The sequence below is a fragment of the Geotrypetes seraphini genome, chromosome 2, assembly GCF_902459505.1.
Source record: "Geotrypetes seraphini chromosome 2, aGeoSer1.1, whole genome shotgun sequence".
Lineage (NCBI taxonomy): Eukaryota > Metazoa > Chordata > Amphibia > Gymnophiona > Dermophiidae > Geotrypetes > Geotrypetes seraphini.
In genome coordinates this window covers 22,916,866-22,939,073 of record NC_047085.1, presented here as the reverse complement: position 1 = coordinate 22,939,073, position 22,208 = coordinate 22,916,866, and the positions used below count along the sequence as shown (strand labels likewise).

The 22,208-nt window shown below is 46.6% G+C and overlaps 1 protein-coding gene across 5 annotated transcripts in view; it reads right to left on the bottom strand.

Moving 5' to 3' along the window:
* Positions 1–22,208, bottom strand: part of AGO2 (argonaute RISC catalytic component 2) — a 312,251-nt gene that overhangs the window by 113,125 nt on the left and 176,918 nt on the right. For all 5 annotated transcript variants that reach the window (XM_033934274.1, XM_033934272.1, XM_033934270.1 and 2 more), the window contains one exon: positions 301–420. In XM_033934274.1, the coding sequence (XP_033790165.1) occupies positions 301–420 (120 nt within the window). The remainder of the gene's footprint in view (positions 1–300; positions 421–22,208) is intronic.

The following is a 22,208-nucleotide window of genomic DNA, read 5'->3' as shown; positions in this document are numbered from 1 at the left end:
AATGCCACAAAAAAATGATACGCTTTACTGCTGTTGGCTTTTTTGGCGAACTTGATACACAAAGGCATCCCGTCGAGATTCTTCATTTTTTGTGGCATTTTTTAGCCTCCCTATTTTACCATGGACCCCTGACGAAGGTTTGTCCGAAACACGGACCGTATCGGGTCCCTTTATTGGTAAAAGGGTTTTATATATTGTGTTCTTGTCATATTAAAATTTGCCTGCATCTTGTACACAGTTTGCAGTTTTGTTTTGTTTGCTCCTAGCATTCTTTTTTTATATTACATATAATATACTCACCAGTTTACTAATCTCTTCTTGACGGTCAGGGGCTGACCTGGCTGTTGCTCGGATCATAGTGGAGGTTTGATTGTCAGTTAGCTTTTTTATGCATCTTTGTCCCGCCACTATGTTGCATACCTGAGAGAAAACAGCAGATAAAATCAGGAAGCTAAACCAAGTTTGCTCTTCACTGCTATGACACTATGACTAGAATCTGGACCTATTCCTTTGAAAATGGTTAAACCCTTGAAGTTACCCAGCTTACTTTGTCCCAATATTTCATCTACTGTAAATAAATATTTTTTTTTTCCTTTAAAATATCTCCTCTGAATGTTTTTAGGAAACAAAAGCCTCTTATTGACAGTGTATGAGGAGAGCAGAGTACAGATTGCAAATAGGCCCCCTAGATCTTTGGATGCACAGCAGCAAGAACGCCAGACGTCCAGAAAGACGGTTTCAATAATTGGCACTTGGATATCCTGGTGATTAGGATGTCCACGTGCCAACTTATAACCGTTTTTTTGGACTTTTTATTTTTTTGATTATGAGCTCCTACTACATTTGTAACAGGATCATTCACACTAAATTAAAAAACAAAAAAGTCCCAATTCCTTCAACATTTTAGACTCATCAATATATTTTAACCTCTCCTGTATCATAAACATCAAAGCCTCACACACACACACACACACACAAAAAAAGAAGCTCTTAAGCGTGCTTTTAAATTTTCTTAGGTTCACTTTTACTTGTAGGTATTTTGGGAGCACATCAAAAATAAAAAAAGATCCGACTGTCTGAATGGAGATCCAAACAATTTAAATAACTTTAATAATTCTATAAACTTGTGATTTTACCAATAATTTTATGCAGGGGAAAAAAAAAGACCTCAACAACCTGAGTAATAGACCTATAATTTTAGTCTGTACTCTGCTCGGTTTCACTTCTTATCATTAGCCTTTAAAAAAAAATCCAAAATTTTTTCATGTAATCACTGTGTTGTAAAATCAATCCCTTCAATACAATTATTATATGCAATTGTCTGTGTTACATAAAGACATTTATCTTAAATCCCAATAGAGCTCGTTTCACCCAACAACCTCAGGAAATCTGTGAAATACTTCAACCGTGAAAACCCTCAATTTGGTTGTTGTTTGTAACACTTGTTTCAATATTCCGTTGCAAACTTATAGCAACTCAATTTCATTCATGAAGCCGTATAATTTTGCTCACAAACCTGCAGCGTTTGAAGTCTCTTATTATTGAGGCCCGCATACATAAAGTTACTATAATCAATCCATGAAATCAATAAGGCATATAACAACATATGAAGCGCTGATTCAGTAAATAATTTAAAGAACACAACTGGTGCAAGATTGAAAGACCTCCTCTTCTAATGTTGGACACTTGCTCAACAAAAGTTAATTATGAAATGATTATTACCCCTAAATATCTAAAATTGTCAGCTGCTTTCATAGGCATGCCCAACAAAATTGTGGGTAACTGTAGGTCAATCATTATATACTGTAAGTCAATATTTGTTTGTTTTGCTCTCTTAGGCTTCCATGGCTGGCATCATACTTGTTGCAGTTTTCCAGATCTTACCACATCTGGTCAGGAATTCTATGAGCATCGAAGCATTTACCTCCCCATTCCATGGTAGAAACCTCTACCACAGCTTTGTAAAACCTAGTGTTAATCCATTTTCCTAAATGAAAATCTGATTGAGATGTTCCTCAAGTCTTATCCTTAAAAGAAAAATAATGCATCAGCCTTTCATTATCACAAAATAAATTACCTAAAGTCTATTGAGAGCATAATTACAAACAGGGAATGAGTCTCATCATCGCTCTCATGCACCTTTTTCACATAATATGATTTTGTTTTTGCTAATTTTATTTGCCAATTATAAAATAATTATAATTGTTTGCATTTATGTAGAGACTCTGATGTTCAGTGCTTGCCAAGCATGTTCTGCATTTCTTCGTTGTCTCTTTAACAACCACTAAGGCTCCATTTAATCCTAGAGACATGTGTAAGTGGAACTCTCTCATCAATTTTATTGAATAACATATTATTCCGCATTCCTGCTTGCTTACCTAATGATTTTCCTATAAAATCATTAGGGAGCAATTCACATATATGTTAAGGATCCGTGCAGTGTAGATTTCTTGTACTAATATCCCTGTATAGAGATCTTTCCTTAGTTGAACATAATATATTTAAAGAAAAAGAATTACAGGGCCATATTGGTGGAATAGCTTTTCCAGGTCCTTTACGTTTTTGCTCATCTTTGTTGCAGCTTATAAAGGCATTGAAAACTTATCTTTTATGCAGGCTTTCATGGGCATGTACTCGAATATAAACTGATCTAAATATAAACCAAGATAATACTTTGTTTGTTTACAGTGATTTGTTTTTCATTACCCGATTTGTTTATATATTTTTGGTTGTTGGAACCCCTCTATTTACCCAAATAGTAGCAACATTCCATGCTACTGATCAATGACAAGCAGTGGCTTCCCTCATGTCTGTCTCAATAACAGACTATGGACTTTTCCTCCTGGAAATTGTCCAAACCTTTCTTAAAACCAGCTATGTTAACTGTTTTTACCATAATCTCTGGTAACGCGTTCCAGAGCTTAACTATTCTCTGAGTGAAAAATATTTTCTCCCATTGGTTTTAAAAGTATTTCCCTGTAACTTCATCAAGTATTCCCTAGTCCTTGAAATTTTTGACGGCGTAAAAAACTGATCCATTTGTTTGGTTTCATGCCTTCCAGACAGGATTCCTTTGTGTCTATTCCACACATTTTGAATTCTATTACTGTTTTCATCTCTATCACCTCCCTACAGCTCATTTCCTTTAAGTATCACTCCACATTCTGATTACCTGGTTAAGGCCATTCACAGGTTACAAGGCGAACCCATGAACCTTATTTTATCTCAAACAATCATACTGTCTTTCTTTTGCTGACAGGTGAACAAATTTATTTATTTATTTATTTATTCGATTTTTTAGCCCGTCCTCCCAAAAGAGCCCAGAACGGGTTACAATGAATATATTGGTGCATTAAAATTATAAGTAAGATAGGTACTTAGAAATTCCCTTACTGTCCCGAAGGCTCACAATCTAACTAAAGTACCAGGAAAAATTACAATTAGAAGAGTAATAAAGAAAGAAAATAGAGATAGAGGAGAAAAATAAGAAAATAAACATACTAATAAGATTACAATGATCTAAAGGAATTTGAAAGGTTAAAAAGAGGGGAGATAAGAATAGATGCAGAGGGAGAACCGATGAAGCAACAGAATTCTGGGGAAATTTAAATGATAAAATAAAACAAAATAAGTGGTAAAACAATAAGTGAGATTAAAAAATATATCATAAACTAAAAAGAAGTGAAAATAAAATCAAAACAGTCAAAACTGAAGTCCAGCTTGAACGGGCCCCCGAGCCAACCGTTGGTCCGATGGCCGGACTGCAGCCCTCCTCCGTCGGCTCTCCCCTGCTGGAATGGGGGAGGAGCGAAGACAGTGTCGGGTGCCCCGCTGGAACGGGCCCCCGAGCTGACCGTTGGTCCGATGGCTGGACTGCAGCCCTCCTCCATCGGCTCTCCCCTGCTGGAATGGGGGAGGAGCGAAGACAGTGTCGGGTGCCCCACTGGAGCGGGCCCCCGAGCTGACCGTTGGTCTGATGGCCGGACTGTAGCCCTCCTCCGTCGGCTCTCCCCTGCTGGAATGGTGTTAGATGGTGTTACAGGGTTTGGTTTTGGTCTTTTACTTTTCCCATCTGTAGCAAATACAGTATCCAATGTAAGTTGTTTTCTTGAAGCCATCTGAAATCACTTTAGTTAAATTGAAGGGATTAAATAGTTATAAAATCTTTAGTGAGAATGTCCAGGGAGAGGAGCTCTGCACTCAAACTGCCACTCAAATAAAAGTGAGTGGGGTAGAGAACAGCATTTAACTATGAACATTATGAGCATTTCATTTTATCATAAGAACATAAGAATAGCTTTACTGGGTCAGACCAATGGTCCCATCAAGCCCAGTAGCCTGTTCTCATGGTGGCCAATCAAGGTCACTAGTACCTGGCCAAAATCCAAGGTGTAGAAATATTCCTTGCTATCAATACAGGGCAAGCTGTGGCTTCCCTCATGTCTTTCTCAATAATAGACTATGGACTTCTTTTTTTTACTTCTTTTACTTTCTACTCCACTATATTGATCATCATCAATATTTCTGCTTTTTGTCCTATTCAATTGTTGATTGTATTTAATCATATTTTCATTTTTATATATATAACAGTTTATTTGTGTTTCTCCCTTTTCCCTCCTTTTCTCTTTTTTTCTTTTGCTCTCTTTTTTCTTTCCTTTTTTTGTTGTTCCTTTTTTGTTCTTTTCCTTTTTTCCCTTTTTCTCTCTCCTTTCTTCTTTTTCTCTCTTTCTCCTTTTTTCTCTCTCCTTTCTTCTTTTCTTTTTCCCCTTTTTCTTCTATTTTTCTGTTTTTGTCTCTTTCTTCCTTTATTCTCTCTTTCCTATTCATTAGGTCTTTTTAAAGACTAAAAGAGAAGTGTCACATGCTTGTGAATCCCTAAATATCTTGTTCCCCTCAGTTTCCCAAATATCAGGTATTGCTTGTTGCAAATTCCAAGCTTTTTATGTTGGTGACTACACATATTGCATCTGTAGTATTAAATTCAAGGTTATGTTTACTTTAAAATATTAAATTCAATTTTATATTTTCTTATTTTTCCAAAATCGTAAAATTTGATGTGTATGTTTCCTCATTATTATGTTTGCTATTTTATAAGTCATTATGTATGTTTTATTTGCTTATGCTGCCATTGTTGATTGTTCCTCAATACACATGGAGGGGCATAATAAAAAAAACCATCTAAGTCCCCTTTTGACCTAAGGCCCTAAACCAGGAGTGCCCAATACGTCAATCACGATCGACCAGTAGATTGGGAAGGCAATGCGAGTTGATCGTGGAGCCCATCCTGGGCTCCGTGATAGACTCATGTTGCCGTCCCAATCTACCGGGCTGATCAGCCTTCCTCTCCCCGACGTCCCCCACCACCACCCCAAGCTCTCCTTGCAGATGCGTCAGACCGACCAGCATTCCTCTCTCTGATGTCAATTCTGACATCGGAAAGAAAGTTCTGGGCCAGCCAATCGTTGCCTGGCTGGCCTGGAATTTCCTCTCCGACGTCAGAATTGATGTCGGGGAGCGAAATGCTGATCAGTGCAATGCTTCTGCAGGGAGAGCTTGGAGCGGCGGTGGCTTGGGGACCTGTTCCCCAATGATGGTGGTGGCAAACCTAGTGGCTTGGGGAGGGTAGGGAGAAAGAAAGAAAGGAGGCAGCCAGGGAGACAGAAAGAAGGAGGGGCAGGGAGACAAAGAAAGAAGGGAAACAGAAAGAAAGGAGGAACAGGGAGACAGAAAGAAAGGAGGCATGGAAAGAGAGAAAAAAAGAAAGGGAGGCAGGGAGACAGAAAGAAAGAAGGGGGCAGGGAGAGAAAAAAAAAAGTTGGGAGAGAATGAGGTCTGGAGGAGAGGAAGCATACAGTAGGCTGAAAGAAGGGAATAAATATTGAATGCACAGTCAGAAGAAGAAAGTGCAACCAGAGAATCATGAAATCACCAGACAATAAAGGTAGGAAAAATTATTTTATTTTCAATTAGTGATCAAAATGTGTCTGTTTTGAGAATTTATATCTGCTGTCTATATTTTACACTATGGCTCCCTTATACTAAACCGCAAAAGCAGTTTTTAGCGCAGGGAGCCTATGAACGTCGAGAGCAGCGAGGGGCGTTCAGCACAGCTCCCTGTGCTAAAAACTGCTACCGTGGTTTAGTAAAAAGGGAAGAGGTATATTTAATAATAATAATAATAATTTTATTTCTTATATACCGCTATACCATAAGTTCAAAGCGGTTTACAACGGAAGATACATATAGTCAGGGATAGAGTATTTTTGCATGGTTGTTTCTGAGGTGACATTGCATAGAGTCATCTGCCTTGATCTCTTTGAAAAAAAACCCGGAATATGAATGATAATTAACATTTTCTCTGCCTTTCAGTGTGCTTTGTTGTTTTTTTTAATTTTATTGTTGGTAGATCATTTTGACTTGGTCATTTTAAAAGTAGCTCGCAAGCCCAAAAAGTGTGGGCACCCCTGCCCTAAACGCTGAAAGTAGAAGCAGGGAAAATGTCCATTCTCAAAAAAAACGTCCAAAAGGAGGTTTTTTTGATAATGGCCTGCCTCTACGTTCAGCTGTTTAAATGCCCAGACCACTACTACGTCTACACTTAAGACATATAATAAACAAAAAAAAAGCCTAAGTCCCAAACGCCCAAAGCCAGACCTTTTAGGTGAGGGAGGAGGAGCCAGTCTTTCATCTAGAAGCTGGATCCCGACACCAGTTACAGAATCCACCCCCACCCCCCCCAGCAATGATCGCGGTAGGAGAGATGGCTCATCTCCCCTGCCGCGATAGTGATACCACCAATTGCTGCCAAACATGGCACTTGGGATCGCTATCGTGGCAGGAGAGATAGCCAATCTCTCCTGCCGCGATCCACCCCCCTCGATCGGGCAGGAGGGAGCTCAAGCCCTCCTGTCCCGGCGAAACTCCACCCGCCCGACACGATCGGGGCAGGAGGGAGCCAAAGCCCTCCTGCCCTGCTGAAACCCCACCTGCCCGACATGATCAGGGCAGGAGGGAGCCCTGCCCCAATCGGTTTTGGCGGGGCAGGAGGGCTTGGGCTCCCTCCTGCCCAATCCTATTGGGGGAGGGGGGTGGAACGTGGCAGGAGAAATTGACTCTCTCTCCTTCTGCGATAGCGAACCTAAGTGCCACTTTTGGAGGCACTCAGTGTATCACTATTGTGGCAGGGGAGATGAGCCATCTCTCCTGCCCCAATAGTTGCAGTGGGGGGTGGGCAAGTTGCCGGGGCCGCTGAGCTCATCGCGGCAGCCACGATCAGCTTAGCAGCCCCTTTTTCGGCACTTATACCTGTTTTGACTTGGTCTAAGTCAAAACGTATAAGTGCCGATTAGGCAACCTGCCTAAACTGTTGGTTATACCTGCTGTACGCCTATGTCTAGGTCGGCCCACCTCCTGCCCTTTTCCCTCCTCTAAAAATGCCTCTTTTCGCTCTATGTGTTTAGAGACAGGGGAAAGGCCTAAGCTGGTTTTAGATACGTCTAAAACCAGCTTTGGTTATGGGTGCTTGGATGATCAGGCTTTTTGATCGTCCAAGTACCCATTTAAGCCACTTTTTAGACAGTTTTGGGGTTTTTGTTTTTTTTAAATTATGTGCCCCATAAGCACTATGTAAATTTGAAAAGTGGTATGTCCTCGTACACATTTTTTTAACATACTGTATTTTAAAAGATTTTTTTTATACTTTTTCATGTTTTGAATTTATGATATTCATCCGTTATCCATTAATATTTTTTCTTTTGTTAATAATATAGTTTCATTTATTTATAATATAAAAAGTTTTTAATTGGCTTGATTGTCAATCCATATGCACTTCTTAATGTATTTTTTTATATTTTATTTTGGATGGTTCTGTTCATTCTCCATCATAATTTTTTTAATTATTATTGCATTTCATAATACATTCAAAGATAAACCTTGAAGGAAATACAGAATTCAAGTAAAGAAGATTAAGTAAAATCATTTACCGTATTTGCCGGCGTATAAGACGACTGGGCGTATAAGACGACCCCCCAACTTTTACAGTTAAAATATAGAGTTTGTTATATACTCGCCATATAAGACTACCCCTTCTTCCGCACACCTTCTGCACAACAAATAAAACTTAAAAGAACATCAGAATTTATTTCAACAATTTTAATTAATTCACTAAAGCTGAATAGAACAATAAACCCATGGGAGCTGCCATGCTATTTGTTTTCTAAACTGTTAACCAAACTGAAACTGTCAATGATAGAAGGAAGATAACACATAGAGGGAGAGAGCAAGTGCCGGGCAAGTCCCTAGCAAGTTTGCTGGCATGACAGTTTCCCTTTAAAAGCCTTCAAAAGCCTCCTGTTCGCCCCCGCAACTTCCTTAAGGGCTAGACTCCACACACGGCCGCATGTGCGAGAGACGTAGTAAAGAGAAAAGGGGTGGGGCCAGAGCGCCGCTGCTTCCCGCTGCGCAAGATGAAGGAGATGGCACCCTTGTCACACTGATGTCCCGCCATGGCTCCGCTGATGTCCCGGCAGGTTTACTAGTACCGTAAGCACCGTAAGGAGGTAAGGAAGGAGATGTTAGGGCATGTAAAGTAAGGGCATGTAAACAGTAGAGAGTTGCGCGGGGACAGAAATCCCACCCGTCCCCACCCGTCCCCGCCAAAGTCCCACCCGTCCCCACCCGTCCCCGTGAGGAATCCCACCCGTCCCCACCCGTCCCCGTGAGGATTCCCTCCGTCCCCACCCGTCCCCGCGAGGAATCCCCTCCGTCCCCGCCCGTCCCTATAAACTTCAGAAATAGTTATTTCATTTAATTATGCTACTGAATTAAAGGCTCTGGTAGAAACCCATTTACAAATAAGCAAAAAGACTTTATTAATTTGAAAATATTAATTGGGAAGAATACATACTTTGCAAATGGGTTTCTACCAGAGCCTCTAATGTTTATTAATTTTTATCAACACAACTAATATACTACTTTATCCTGAAGCAAAATAAAAAAAAAGAAATAGAATTCTTTTCCTACCTTTGTTGCCTGGTTTCTGCTTTCCTCATGTTCTCATTCAATTCCTTCCATCCACTGTCTCTCTTCCTTCTGCATCTTCCATTTGCTCTGTTACTGTGCCTCTCCCTTTCTTCCCCCTTCCAAATTGGTCTGGCACCCATCTTCTTCTCTCCGCTCCCCCCATAGTCTGGCATCTGTCTTCTTCCCTGCCAGCGTCTTCTCCCTACTCTCTCTTCCCCATTTCCTTTCAGCGTCCTTCTCCCCCCATCTTCCCCATGTCCTGTCAGCGTCCTTCTCCCCCCTCTGTCTTCCCCATGGCCTTTCAGCGTCCTTCTCCACCCCTTTGTCTTCCCCATGTGCTTTCAGCATCCTTCTCCCCCCTCTGTCTTCCACAAGTGCTTTCAGAGTCCTCCCCCCCCCGCCCTTCCCATGGCCTTTCAGCGTCCTTCTCCACCCCTTTGTATTCCCCATGTGCTTTCAGCGTCCTTCTCCCTCCTCTGTCTTCAAGTGCTTTCAGAGTCCTTCCCCCCTACTCCCGTCTTCCCCATGGCCTTTCAGCGTCCTTCTCCTCACTCCTTCTCTACCGCCCCGGGTGCAGCACAGCCGGCCAGGTCCCCTTACTTTTGTGGCACTTCCCCGACCGACTGACAACAGCCCCGGTCCGACAAACCTCCCTGCCCTTAACTGCGAATCTAAATTACCTTATTACAGCTGCTGTAAGAAGATAATTTAGATTCGCGGCTACAGGGCAGGGAGGATTGTCGGACCGGGGCTTTTGTCGGTCGGTCGGGGAAGTGCCACAAAAGTAAGGGGACCTGGCCAGCTGTGCTGCAACCGGGGTGGGGCGGGGCGGACCGCCCCCTCCCTTGGTAGCCACTCGAACCGAGAGGCTACTCTCCTCCTTACCTGCACTGCCTGCAGCACAGAGCCAAACGGAAGTCTTCCCGACGTCAGCGCTGACGTCGGAAGGAGGGAGGGCTTTGTTTAAGCCCTCCCTCCCCTCCGACGTCAGCGCTGACGTCGGGAAGACTTCCGTTCGGCTCTGTGCTGCAAGCAGAGAAGGTAGGGAGAAGAGCCGCGCGACTGAGTACATCCAGCCCCGCAGGAACCCCGCGACCCTCGGAGGCGTCCCCATGGGATCCCCGCGACCCTAGGGGGCGTCCCCACGGGATCCCCGCGACCCTAGGGGCGTCCCCACGGGATCCCCGTGACCCAAAGGGGGAGCCCGTGGGATTCCCGTCGTCCCCGTTCCCGTGCAGCTCTCTAGTAAACAGTACCCGGCGTATAAGACGACCCCCGACTTTGGGGAGGATTTTAAGGTACTGAAAAGTCGTCTTATACGCCGGCAAATACGGTACATTACCAATACAGTCCACTTAAAAGAGGAGAAAGAAACACTTTCTATGAGAAGGCAGATTCAAATAGGAAACAAATAACAAGAAAGATGGAGTAAACTGTTAATCTAATTCAATGACCAATTAGATATTATTAAGCATTAACATCAGCATCTGGGTTCTAGAGGTAGCTTTCCCTTCTAAGAAAAATTGTAGCTGTTCCGGTTCATAGAACACATATCTATTACTCTGGTAAGATATACAACATTTACAGGGGAAATGCAATTGAAAGGTTGCTCCTAAATTTAATACAGATTAACGGTAAGACAAAAATTTATTTCATCTAGACTGTGTCCATTTAGATACATCAGGAAATATAACTATTTTGGAGCCAAAAAAATTCAACTTTTTCTGACCTATTAAACAAACAAAGAATAGCTTCCTTATCTTGTATAAAGACAAATGTCACTAATAACGTAGCCCTAGATTCAATTTCCATTTGAGATGATTCTAGAAACCCTGTAAGGTCTAGTACACCAGCTTCCTCGGCCATATTTCCTTCGGGTTTAACCAAATTAACATAATACAATTTTTGTACAGGAGGAATATTTGTCTCTGAGTATTTCAAAACCATCATCAAAAATTTTGATACAAATCTTTTGGGGAAAAAAATCTGGAAACTGGAAAGTTTTTTAAAAACACAGATTACAGTTCCTATTTGCATTTTTCAGATTTTCCACCTTTCTTATTAACATATTTGTATCCCTCAATTGCTGATTAATCTGAACTTTTACATCAGAGAGTCCATTCTAGAATTTGTTGCTGAAGATTTTCCTCCAATTTGTTTATCTGTTTAGAAGAATTGGTAGCAGTAGAGACGAAAAAGGAGCATACCTGGTATAAGCTCTCAATAGCTCTCCATAATGCATCCATAGTCACCACTGAAGGCTTTACACCAAAGGTTTGAGAGCAGATACAATATTTTCCCCTGCAATCTGACCCACTCCTCTACTATCTCCAAATGCTGCTTGTAAGTCAGGGCCTTCACAGCGCCCAGTTCAGCTGGATTCCCTTCCAGGGTCAAAGGCAACGCAGGCACTTCCATCAGAGAAAAATCTCCTAATGCCTCCTGCTGAAATGTTGTCCCCGGCCTGTGGAGGGACCTCTAGTCCAAAAGGGCTCAACGAAGCTTTATTGTCTAAGTCGGGAGTCTTCCCTCCCCCGAAAGCAGAAACGCCCGTATTAGCAGGTACGGTAAAGGATGCTATTACTATCTGTTGCGGCGTGGAAGCAGCAGAGAGAATAGGAGGAATAACCCTCTGTCTCCCTCATCGTTTCGGCATTAGAGCTGAAGCAGAGGAAAAAAAAACCTGGGAAAAACCCCTTGGGTAAAACCTGTAAGTAAGGAAAATTATTTTTCCCCGAAGCGAGTCAGGAGCGTCTTCCAACGTGACCTACTCCATTGCCATCATCATAATTTTTTTATGTATGCTTTTTATATGGTTTTAATTTAGGTTCTTATTTAAATGTTATTTATGATATGTTTATTATGTCATTATTTAATTTGTGTTATTTACCACTGATCCTCTTATTCTATATTAGTTATGTAATTATAATTTAAGAATATTTTTTATTTTAGACTCCTGAGGAAGCCTTTTTAGGCCGAAACACTATCATGTCGAGTCAGTGTCATATTATCTAATAAAGGAGATCAAGCACCAACTAGTCACCATCTTTGTTTGTTTCTTTGCCTTCCGCAATTCGGGAAGGAGGGATCTCTGAATGTTTGTCGAAAAACATAAATCTTAGAAATTTCCAGTGGGAAGGATCAATAGGGATGTGAGTGTAGGCATCTTTGAGGTCCAAGGCGGCTAATCAATCATTTTGTCTGAGAAGTGGGAGAATTGCTGGAAGTGAAATCATTCAAAATTTTTCTGTTTTGAGGTAAGTGTTTAAAGGACGGTGGTCGAGTATAAATCGAAGACCCTACGTCTTTTGGGGGATGAGAAGAAATCTGGAATAGAACCCCCGGTAACATTGTTTGGGAACTTCTTTGATAGCATTGTTCTGTAGCAACAGGGAAATTTATTTTGCCAGCTGCGGGATGTGATGATGTGGAATGCTGGATGGTGCGGGAAGATAAAAATGGGGATGTCATGAAGGTCTTCCCTGAGGTCAGAGGCTTTGAGTCAGGCAGCGCAGGGTGCCACAATGGTGACAGCAGCAGTTCTAGAACTCATATCATAGGTGCATTCAATGGAATCGAGAAAACATAATAAGTCATCTCTCTGTGCCTTTTTGATTGTTTTCCTGTACCTGGTGGTTCATCAAGTCAAATTAAAAAAGAAATCTAGTGATTTAAAAACTTGTATTAAGTAAACAGTGTAAAACTACCGTATTTTCGCGGATATAACGCGCACCATTGTAAAACGCGCACAGGGGTATAGCGCGCAGAAATCACGATGATATGTACAAAAACTTTTCTATACCGCGCTCAGACATATAACGCGCATGCTGCCCGACTCTCCTTTCGCCCGCCCTGACTTTCCGTGCGCTGTCCCGACTCTCCGTTCACCCCCCCTGACTTTCCGTGCACTGTCCTCCCTTGAAGTCCTGTCCCCCCTTGAAGGTCTGTCCCCATCCTGAAAGCCTGATGCCCCCCCCGACGTCCGATACATCCCCCCCCCCCCCGGCAGGACCACTCGCACCCTCACCCCGAAGGACCGCCGACTCCCCAACAATATCGGGCCAGGAGGGAGCCCAAACCCTCCTGGCCACGGCGACCCCCTAACCCCACCCCGCACTACATTACGGGCAGGAGGGATCCCAGGCCCTCCTGCCCTCGACGCAAACCCCCTCCCCCGAACGACCGCCCCCCCCCAAGAACCTCCGCCCGTCCCCCAGCCGACCCGCGACCCCCCTGGCCGACCCCCACGACACCCCCACCCGCCTTCCCCGTACCTTTGTGTAGTTGGACCAGAAGGGAGCCCAAACCCTCCTGGCCACGGCGACCCCCTAACCCCACCCCGCACTACATTACGGGCAGGAGGGATCCCAGGCCCTCCTGCCCTCGACGCAAACCCCCCTCCCCTCCAGCCGACCCGCGCCCCCCCTGGCCGACCCCCACGCCCCCCCCACCCCCCTTCCCCGTACCTTTGGAAGTTGGCCGGACAGACGGGAGCCAAACCCGCCTGTCCGGCAGGCAGCCAACGAAGGAATGAGGCCGGATTGGCCCATCCGTCCTAAAGCTCCGCCTACTGGTGGGGCCTAAGGCGCGTGGGCCAATCAGAATAGGCCCTGGAGCCTTAGGTCCCACCTGGGGGCGCGGCCTGAGGCACATGGGCCAAACCCGACCATGTGCCTCAGGCCGCGCCCCCAGGTGGGACCTAAGGCTCCAGGGCCTATTCTGATTGGCCCACGCGCCTTAGGCCCCACCAGTAGGCGGAGCTTTAGGACGGATGGGCCAATCCGGCCTCATTCCTTCGTTGGCTGCCTGCCGGACAGGCGGGTTTGGCTCCCGTCTGTCCGGCCAACTTCCAAAGGTACGGGGAAGGGGGGGTGGGGGGGTCGTGGGGGTCGGCCAGGGGGGTCGCGGGTCGGCTGGAGGGGAGGGGGGTTTGCGTCGAGGGCAGGAGGGCCTGGGATCCCTCCTGCCCGTAATGTAGTGCGGGGTGGGGGTAGGGGGTCGCCGTGGCCAGGGGGGTTTGGGCTCCCTTCTGGCCCAACTACACAAAGGTACGGGGAAGGCGGGTGGGGGTGTCGTGGGGGTCGGCCAGGGGGGGCGCGGGTCGGCTGGGGGACGGGCGGAGGTTCTTGGGGGGGGGCGGTCGTTCGGGGGAGGGGGTTTGCGTCGAGGGCAGGAGGGCCTGGGATCCCTCCTGCCCGTAATGTAGTGCGGGGTGGGGTTAGGGGGTCGCCGTGGCCAGGAGGGTTTGGGCTCCCTCCTGGCCCGATATTGTTGGGGAGTCGGCGGTCCTTCGGGGTGAGGGTGCGAGTGGTCCTGCCGGGGGGGGGGGGATGTATCGGACGTCGGGGAGTCGGCCGGGCAAGAGGGCTTGGGCTCCCTCTTGCTCCGATCGTGGATGCGGGTGCGGGTGGGAGCGCGTGCGAGCGGTCGTTCGGGGTGGGGGTGCGAGCGGTCCTGCTGGGGGGGTGAGTCGGGCGGGGTGGGAACTATGTTTAAAAACTTTTCTATACCGCGCTCAGGCATATAACGCGCGAGGGGTATGCGCGGTACGTAAAATCACGTATAACGCGCGCGTTATATCCGCGAAAATACGGTACACAATAAAGAAGGCTATGTCACACACATGAACAACGAAAAGAGTAAAAATAAATGGATCAATACTCATTAAGGTAATTTATATGTTTGGTGGTAGCTGCTATCTATGAATTTTCAGCAGCACCAAAAGTTCTCTCTAAATGCTCTAGTGCAGTGGTTTCCAACCCTGCCCTGAAGGACCACCAGGCCAGTTGGCTTTTCTGGACAGCCCTAATGAATATGCATGAAAGAGATTTGCATATAATGGAGGTGACAGGCATGCAAAATTATGGAGTTCCCCAAGGCTCAATTCTTTCTCCCCTTCTTTTTAATATATTCCTGGCCTCACTACTCACTCTGGCCCAATCTATAGGTTTCACTGTATTTACATATGCTGATGGTATCCAATTACTTCACCCCATAAATCCTACTTCCCCTGACAAAATAACAGAAATTAATCAAAAATTCAACCAAATCAGCCTCTGGCTTTGGCAAAATAAACTATCACTGAACATTCTTAAAACTACTAGTGTCCTTTTCTTGCCTTCTCCAGATGAACATTTATGTCTACCCATCAGTATCGAATCCTCCCCAATTCAAACGGATAGCAAAGTTAAACTCCTTGGAGTCATCCTAGACAGGGACCTTACCTTTCATCAACAAGTTAGTGCAGTTATGCAGAAATGTTTCCATAAACTTAGGCTCATCTGTTCTATTTCCTCTTTTCTTGATCACTCCGCCATTAACATTCTGATTCACTCCCTAGTAATTTCAACCATATATTACTGTAATGCCCTTTATCAAGGCATAACCCAGAAAGAAATTCGCCGTCTACAACTTTTGCAAAACACTGCTGTTAAATTAATCTATCACGCAAAAAAATTTGACCGTCACCCCTCTCCTCCGTAAAGCTCATTGATTACCTGTTACACATCGTCTTTCCTATAAAATATTCCTCCTCACTTTTAAAACAAAAAATTCTAACCAACCAGCATTCATAGATAAACTTTTGATCCCTTACTCATCATCAAGGGCCCTCCGATCAAATAATCAAAATTTACTCTCTATACCGTCAATACGGGAATTGTTTTATGACACTGCTCGCAAATCCATCTTTTCAGTTACCGCTCCCTCTCTGTGGAATGCCCTTCCACTAGACATTCGATTAGAGAACTCACTCGGAAAATTTAAAACCAAACTTAAAACTTTCCTCTTTAAAGATGCTTTTACTCTCTAGAATCAGCCTCTGCCTTTTAATTCCCTGACTTATGTGTAGTTTTGAAACATCTAATATTTCTCTTGAAATGATTCCCCCCTAAAGCACAGTTACTTACCGTAACAGGTGTTATCCAGGGACAGCAGGCAGATATTCTTTACGCATGGGTGACGTCACCGACGGAGCCCCGGTACGGACCTTTTTAACTAGAAAGTTCTAGTTGGCCGCATCGCGCATGCGCGAGTGCCTTCCCGCCCGACGGAGGAGTGCGTGGTCCCCAGTTAAGATAAGCCAGCTAAGAAGCCAACCCGGGGAGGCGGGTGGGACTTAAGAATATCTGCCTGCTGTCCCTGGATAACACCTGTTACGGTAAGTAACTGTGCTTTATCCCAGGACAAGCAGGCAGCATATTCTTTACGCATGGGTGACCTCCAAGCTAACAGAGGGGGAGGAGGGATGGTTGGCCATTAGGAAAATAAATTTCGTAACACAGATTGGCCGAAGTGTCAATCCCGTCTGGAGAAGGCATCCAGACAGTAGTGAGTAGTGAACGTGTGAACTGAGGACCAAGTGGCAGCCTTGCAGATTTCCTCAATGGGCGTGGAACGGAGGAAAGCCACAGAAGCAGCCATAGCTCTGACCCTGTGGGCCATGATAGCACCTTCCAGTGAGAGACCAGCCCGAGTATAACAGAACGCAATACAGGCAGCAAGCCAGTTGGAAAGCGTCCGTTTAGAGACCGGACGGCCCAGACGGTTAGGATCGAAGGTCAGAAAGAGCTGAGGGGACAAGCGGTGAGCCCTGGTACGGTCAAGGTAGTATGCCAGGGCACGCTTACAATCCAGCGTGTGCAATGCCTGTTCCCCAGGATGAGAATGGGGTTTAGGGAAAAAGACAGGCAACACAATGGACTGGTTGAGGTGAAAAGCCGAGACCACCTTGGGAAGGAATTTAGGATGGGTACGCAGAACCACCTTGTCATGGTGAAAAACAGTGAACGGTGGATCGGCGACCAGTGCATGCATCTCATTAACTCTCCTGGCAGAGGTGATGGCAATGAGGAAAAGCACCTTCCATGTTAGAAGTTTGAGCGAAGTTGTGGCAAGAGGCTCAAAAGGGGGTTTCATGAGGGCTGATAAAACCACATTCAGGTCCCAGACGACAGGAGGAGGCTTCAGAGGTGGTTTGACATTGAAGAGGCCTCTCATGAACCGGGAAACCAGTGGATGAGCCGTGAGAGGTTTTCCGAGGATAGACTCATGAAACGCAGTGATGGCACTGAGGTGGACTCTGATTGAGGTAGACTTGAGGCCAGCGTCGGACAGAGAGAGCAAATGGTCCAGTACAGTTTCCACCGCTAATGAGGTGGGATCGTGATGATGCAGTAGACACCAAGAGGAGAACCTGGTCCACTTCTGATGGTAACATTGGAGGGTGGCCGGTTTCCTGGAGGCATCCAAAATGCGACGGACAGGCTGAGACAGATTCTCTGGAGAGGTCAGCCCGAGAGAAACCAAGCTGTCAGGTGGAGCGAAGACAGATTGGGATACAGTAGAGACTGACGTTGCTGCGAAAGTAGAGTAGGAAACACAGGAAGAGGAATGGGCTCCCTGGAGCTGAGCTGAAGCAGGAGGGAGAACCAGTGTTGGCGAGGCCACCGAGGAGCGATGAGAATCATGGTGGCCCTGTCCCTGCGGAGTTTGGCTAACGTCCTCAACATCAGAGGTAGTGGAGGAAAGGCATAGAGGAACCGATCCGTCCAGTCGAGCAGGAATGCATCTGGGGTCAGACGATGAGGAGAGAAGAGTCTGGAACAGAACTGGGGCAGCTGATGGTTGTGAGGCGCTGCAAAGAGGTCCACCTGCGGAGTGCCCCATCGAGCAAAGATGGAGTGGAGTGTTGAAGGGTCCAGAGTCCACTCGTGAGGTTGAAGAATGCGGCTGAGATTGTCGGCCAGGGAGTTCTGTTCGCCCTGGATATAGACAGCCTTGAGGAAGAGATTGCGGGCCGTGGCCCAGGTCCAGATGCGGAGAGCCTCCTGACAAAGGAGGCGAGATCCGGTGCCGCCTTGCTTGTTTATGTAGTACATGGCGACTTGATTGTCTGTGCACAGGAGAAGAACCTGAGGGCAGAGAAGGTGCTGGAAGGCTTTGAGAGCATAGAACATGGCTCTGAGTTCTAGGAAATTGATGTGATGTTGACGCTCCTGAGGGGTCCAGAGTCCCTGGGTGCGTAGATCTCCTAGGTGAGCTCCCCACGCATAGGGGGAGGCATCCGTGGTTATGATCATGGAGTGAGGGAGTAGATGAAAGAGTAGACCCCTGGAAAGATTTGAGGAGTTCAACCACCATTGAAGAGATTGCTGAAGAGACGATGTCACAGAGATGGGATGAGAAAGAAGATCCGTGGTCTGCGACCATTGGTTGGCAAGAGTCCATTGAGGTGTCCTGAGGTGGAGTCATGCCAGAGGAAGCACATGTACCGTGGAGGCCATGTGGCCCAGGAGGACCATCATCTGTCGGGCAGGAATGGAGTGATGAAGGAGCACCTGACGACAGAGGTGGAGCAGGGTCCGTTGACGATCGGAGGGGAGAAACGCCCTCATTAGTGTGGTGTCGAGAACTGCTCCAATGAACTGAAGTCGCTGTGTAGGAAGCAGATGCGACTTGGGGTAGTTGATCTCGAACCCCAGGAGATGGAGGAGCGAGATGGTGTGATGAGTGGCTTGTAGCACAAGCGGCGACGTAGGAGCTTTCACCAACCAATTGTCCAAGTAGGGGAACACCTGGAGGTTGTGAGACCTGAGGAAGGCCGCCACCACAATAAGGCACTTGGTGAACATCCTGGGCGATGAAGCGAGGCCAAAAGGTAGCACTTTGTACTGATAGTGACGGTGCTGTATCTGAAACCGTAGGTAGCGACGTGAAGTCGGATTGATTGGGATGTGAGTGTAGGCCTCTTTGAGGTCCAGGGAACATAGCCAGTCGTGTTGAGAGAGAAGAGGGTACAGCGTGGCAAGGGAGAGCATTCTGAACTTCTCCTTGACCAGACACTTGTTGAGGTCCCTGAGATCGAGGATGGGACGAAGGTCTCCTGTCTTCTTGGGAACCAGGAAGTAGCAGGAGTAGAATCCCTGACCCCGTTGGGCCGGAGGCACCTCTTCGATGGCATTGAGAAGAAGGAGGGATTGGACCTCCCTCAGGAGGAGGGGGGTTTGGGGGGAGTGAGAAGCAGACTCTACGGGAGGGTTGTTTGGTGGAAGAGTCTGGAAGTTGAGAGAGTAGCCGTGGCGGATGATGTTGAGGACCCATTGGTCTGATGTGATGACCTCCCAACGGCTGAGGAAGATTTGTAGACGTCCTCCGATTGGTTGAGGAACAGGCAACGAGGGAGGAAGACTGGCTATGCCCTGGAGAGAGGAGTCAAAAGGGCTGAGAGGGTTTCGAAGGAGGGAGAGGCTTGGCAGGTTGACTAGACTGAGAACGAGCCTGAGTGTGTTGATGTTGTTGACGGGGCCGCCGAGGTTGCTGTGAAGGCGGATTGAGGGGTCTGGCAGAGAACCTGCGCTGATACGAGGACTGTGGTCTGTAAGGGCGAGTAGGTGGGGCCTTTTTCTTAGGTTTAACAAAAGTGTCCCATCTGGTCTCATGGGCCAAGAGCTTCTGGGTGGTTGAGTCTAGGGACTCCCCAAAAAGTTCATCCCCAAGACAGGGAGCGTTGGCCACGGCCATGGCAGATGCACGGGAGGTGAGCTCAAAGGAATCATAAATAGAGCGCACCATAAATTTCCGCAGTTGAAGAAGGCTGGAAATTTGCTGCTGGAAGAGCAGAACTTTACGTTCCGGAATGTATTTTTGAAGGGCGGACAGTTGTTGTACCAAATGTTTCATGTAAAATGAGAAATGAAATGTGTAATTGTTCGCCCTGTTGGCCAGCATTGAGTTTTGATAAAGGCGCTTGCCAAACTTGTCCATCGTCTTGCCTTCTCTGCCAGGAGGGGTGGAGGCATAAACACTGGAGCCCTGAGTTTTCTTCAAGGTAGATTCAACCAGGAGAGACTCATGGGGCAGCTGAGGTTTGTCAAAACCCGGGATCGGGATGACCCTGTAAAGGCTATCCAGCTTACGGGGGGCCCCGGGGACGGTGAGTGGGTTCTCCCAGTTCTTATAAAAAGTTTCCCGCAGTATGTCATGTATGGGTAACTTGAGAAACTCCTTGGGAGGCTGTTCAAAATCCAAGGCCTCCAGAAAGGCCTGGGATTTTTTGGAGTCAGACTCTAGAGGGATAGAGAGAGCCGCTGACATCTCCCTGAGGAACCTTGAGAAGGAGGATTGCTCAGGCTTAGAAGTGGTATCGGGCGCTGAGGGCTCCTCGTCCGATGACTATGCGTCCTCCTCGGTACCGGGAGAGGAGTCTTCCCATAGGTCCGGGTCCCTGACATCAGTGTGCGCATGTCGAGATATCGGGATGGAAGGCTCAGTATGGTGGGTCTTAGACAGAGACTTGCCAGAGCGCACCGAGACATTACCGGGAGAGGAAGAGCGGTGCTGGTCACGGTCCCGGGAAGAACGGTGCCGGTCTCGGACCGGGGAGGACCGGTGCCCCGCCTGGTACCGAGGAGGATCGGCATCAGCATGGGTATGACCTACGGGGTGGGCAGGAAGGTGTTCAGCCGAGAGAATCGGCATGGAAGAGTTAAGGGGCACCGATGGGGTGGATACCGGTTGGACGGCACGAGGCTCGGGCCGGTCTGGTACCGAAAGGAGCGGTGCCAGGAGGGTCGGTAACAGGTGCTGGAGTTGTTGCTGCAGCTGTTCCTGTAATTTGTCTTGGAGGATGGTCGCGATGCGGTCATCCAGGGGTTGCACCGGAACCGCTTTTTTCTGCTTCGGTTCCTTAGGTGCCGCTCCACGCCCCGGCGATGAGGAGGCCGATGACGAGGCACTCACCGAGATCGGGGCAGAGTGTTTCCGGGGTCGGCATGAAGCCGGTAGGGCCGGTGTCGCCACTGTGGCCGGAGGGCGCTCAAGGGAGGTGGAAGGCTTCTTAGCCGGCTTACCTGGCGCCAGCGACGCCGATGAAGGATCGGGCGTCGTCGAAGTGGTGGGTGCCGATTTTGGCGGTACCGTAGTCGAGGGAATCGGCTCCATAGCAGATGCGGTGCCGAAGAGGATGTTCTGCTGGATTTGTCGATTCTTCAGAGTACGTTTTTTAAGAGTGGCACAGCGGGTGCAGGAGTCCGCCCGATGCTCAGGACCCAAACACTGTAGGCACCAATTGTGTGGGTCAGTGAGGGAGATCGGGCGTGCACACCGTTGGCACTTCTTAAAACCCGGCTGCGGGGGCATGAATGGAAACACGGCCTCTGCAAAATCAAACCCGGAGGCCTGTATGGTGACAACAGGCCCCGCCGGGGCTGGATCGAAAACAAAGTAAAAAAAGCAAAAAAAAAAAAATTTTTTTTTTTTTTTTGAGAAATGAAAAAAGAAAAAACCCGAAGGGCAGATGAGAAAAAATAAGAGAAAATCGCGAGCGGGAAGGCAAAAAGTTGGATTCAACGATCGTTGAAATACACGCGTCTTCTTCGCTCCGCGGAAACGAAGAAACTGGGGACCACGCACTCCTCCGTCGGGCGGGAAGGCACTCGCGCATGCGCGGTGCGGCCAACTAGAACTTTCTAGTTAAAAAGGTCCGTACCGGGGCTCCGTCGGTGACGTCACCCATGCATAAAGAATATGCTGCCTGCTTGTCCTGGGATAATGTCTTAACTGCTCCTCACTTACCGCCCTTTTTTATTAATTTTACTTCAATGTATTTTAAACAACCTCTCCCTCCCCTACTTTCCTTCTGTTTCATGTATGTTATTCTGAATTTGTCCAGTATTAATATCTGATAAATTATTATTTTTATTTACTTATTTTAACTGTTTCCTATAATTTTCTTTTAATAATGTACACCTTCTAGACATGTATTTTGATAGACGGTATATCGAAAATAAATAAACTTGAAATCTGCCCTATGCATATTTATTAGGGCTATCCCAAAAACCCGACTGGCCTTGTGGTCCTCCAGGAAAGGGTTGGGAACCACTGCTCTAGTACTATTGAGCTAGTATCAAGGAGGAGAAAAGATATTCAATTTTTCAGTAAGTATACTTGTAATTATTCAGCCACTCAGTATAGCTAAGTGGATTAATTTAGGTTACAAAAGCTATCCTAATCAAGGGCTAGATTCACTAAGCTCACCGATCATGTCCCGACCACTTAGCGACCCCGACCTGATTCACTAACCTTCCTCCCGAGCTTATCTGCATCCAATCCAATCATGCAAATGAGGGGGAACGGCATGCAAATACAGGCAGGCAACGATTAACTTAAAAAAAAAAAAAAAAAAAATG